Source organism: Colletotrichum graminicola (genome assembly GCF_000149035.1).
Source record: "Colletotrichum graminicola M1.001 genomic scaffold supercont1.40, whole genome shotgun sequence".
NCBI lineage: Eukaryota > Fungi > Ascomycota > Sordariomycetes > Glomerellales > Glomerellaceae > Colletotrichum > Colletotrichum graminicola.
In genome coordinates this window covers 3635-6307 of record NW_007361044.1, presented here as the reverse complement: position 1 = coordinate 6307, position 2673 = coordinate 3635, and the positions used below count along the sequence as shown (strand labels likewise).

The 2673-nt window shown below is 41.8% G+C and overlaps 1 protein-coding gene across 1 annotated transcript; it reads right to left on the bottom strand.

Moving 5' to 3' along the window:
- Positions 1-796: 796 nt before the first annotated feature.
- GLRG_08639 (cytochrome P450 CYP2 subfamily) lies at positions 797-1822 on the bottom strand (the record flags this gene model as incomplete). Its single annotated transcript, XM_008099189.1, has 1 exon — positions 797-1822. One exon carries the CDS (start codon positions 1820-1822, stop codon positions 797-799), a length of 1026 nt encoding a protein of 341 aa, XP_008097380.1.
- Between the last annotated feature and the right edge of the window lie 851 nt (positions 1823-2673).

Below are 2673 nucleotides of genomic sequence, written 5' to 3'. Positions count from 1 at the left end.
TAGGATAAGTAAAAAGGATAAGCTACTTTTTATAGGTCTTATAGAATTTAGTTATACTAATAAAAATTTTTTAAGCTACTTAAGAAGACAAGAGATAACGCCCTTATAAGAATAACGCCCCTATATTAAAACGTAACGCCCCCCTATTAATTCCCTAATTTATAATACACTACTTTTTATATATAATAATATACTATATTTCTTTATTATAACTTATATATAAAACAGAGAGTAGCTTCTTTATACTTCTTTTTATAGTTAATTTTAAATATAAGTTATAATATATATACTTATATTATATTTCCTTAACTTTATAATTATCTATATATTACTACTTTAAAGCGTATATTATTATAAATATATCTACTTTACTTAGTATACGACTATATAATATAACCTAAAGAATAATACTACTTTATTATTTAATAGTAAAGTAGTATTTAGCTCTAAGATATAGTACTATAGTATAGTAAAGAAATAAATATATTATAACTTTAAAAGTTACCTCTATTACAAGATTTACTATATAATAAAGAAAATATATCTTAACCTTATATTTATTCTTACTTATAAGGACTTTTAAATTATAGCTTTATTACATTTACTTTAAAAGATATCTCTTAAGGGAATAAATAAGTTATAAATAAGCTTCCTTAGTAAATCTACCCCTAGCTAAGTATAGCTATAATATCTATATTAATGTAAACAAGCGCAGTATAGTACCTAAATCTCTATATTAGGAGATATTTTAATAGAATATACTTTCCTTACTAGTTATTAACCCTCTTTTATGTCTCTACGAAACAACTATTCCTGTAACATTTGTATGGGCACCTCTTAGACTGTACCCTTCTTTTGATGCCCTGTACCACTCGTCCCTGACTAGCTGCTCCCTCTCTTTTGTCCAAGGTACAAATCTGGCAGCAAATGGCTTAGGAATAGCAAATCCGCCATCTGTAAAAGCGTGATTGCTTGTGTCTATCTGAACCTCAACTTGATTTACTAGCGGCAACCGAATCTCAAACGCCCACAATAAGCCAGCCAGGGCGATGCCGAGTGAGTTCTCAGCAATTCGCGCCCCAGGACATGTGCGCCGACCTGTGCTAAAGGTGAAGTGGTCGCGCTTGTATGGATCACCCATGGCCGCGTACTCGGAGCTGTATAACGTGTGACTCAAGTACCTCTCGGGCATGAACTCGAATGGTTTGTCGAAACGGCCTGGGTCAAAGTGCAAAAAGGCTGTATTGGCAACAAGAACCGTCCCTTTTGGAATAATGTGATCTTTGTAAACCACATCCTGGTCGGCGAAGTGCATGATCCCTGGAGCTAGTATCGGATTCATGCGAAGCGCCTCCTTGACGCAGGCACGCACGTAAGGTAGTTTTTGTAAATCTGCGAAACATGGCAGCCGATCAGGGCCAACAAAACGCATGAGCTCTTTTTGCGCTTCGCGCTGGACCCGTGGGTTGGTTGCAAGCATCATCACGAGAGTATTGAGCGTGGCCGCTGTGGTTTCGAAGCCGGCCTCAATGAGTCCACCCGCAACCCAGGCCAAGTCTTCGTCCGTAAGCCCCTGCAAGTACCAGTGTTGCTTTTCTTCGAATATTGTGCGGGCGAGGCAGTGCGGCGCCTTCCCTGACGCTACCTGGTCCGCGATTCTTTGCCACAGCCGCATCTTGATATCCAGAACCTCTTTCGCTGCCGCCTTCGCGCGGCTCTGGCCCGGGCGAAGCCACTGTGGCAATGACGCCAACGGTGGAAATGTATCTACGATGAATGCGCCTGGGCGGGACGTTTCCCTCAATATCATTTGGCTACGCATCGCGTTGTGTAAGTCCGGGTGATCCGAGGTTTGGATGCGGGTACCAAACGTGTTCGTCATAATAATGCTGAATGCATAGCGACGAATGTGTTGGAAAAATTCGCTTTGACTTTGATTGTCGGTTGCTATGTCGTAAAGCAGCTGCTTTGTTTCAAACTCCTGGCTGGGTGTGAATGTTGCTGTCATGGGAACAGTGGTAGCGTGTCGAACGACAGACCTTTGGGCACGCCAATGAGGTCCGTATGGCATTGTAGGCATCCGCTTGCCGCCAGTTACTATGTCGTGGCCCATCGGGGATGGCGCCTTGGACGATGTACTGACAGCCTGCTTCTCTAGAATTTCGCGGATTGCAGCCGGTGTGTTGATAATAACCCAGTCGTACCATCCAACACGCACTCTAAATAATTCGCCGTGTTTCTCTGCCCACTGACGAAAAAGAACAGGCGCATTCGGAGGGAGCCTGAGCCCAAGCCCAATCAGTGGGCGGCCACCTGCTTTGGGGATTGTGACGAGCCGCCGGTCGCGACGCAACCAGACCACAACACAAGCTATAGCAAAGAGAAGTGCTAGAGCTGTAAGACGGGTGCCATTGAAGCTTGAGGGTATGATTTCCATCTTAAGTCAGTATACCAACGCTATACTAAGGACACCAGATTGATATGTGTAGCCCTGAATTAAAAGAGTTTGGTTGAGTTTAAGTGAGTTAAATACGGATAGGTTATACCTAACAAGAGATGGGTTTGTAGATCGAGAGTAAATATCAAGCACCAGATAGACAGGTAGGGGTTATTGAATGTGTATTATTCAGAATAATAAACGATTAGGTATGGGAAGCAATCTTATATCTATTT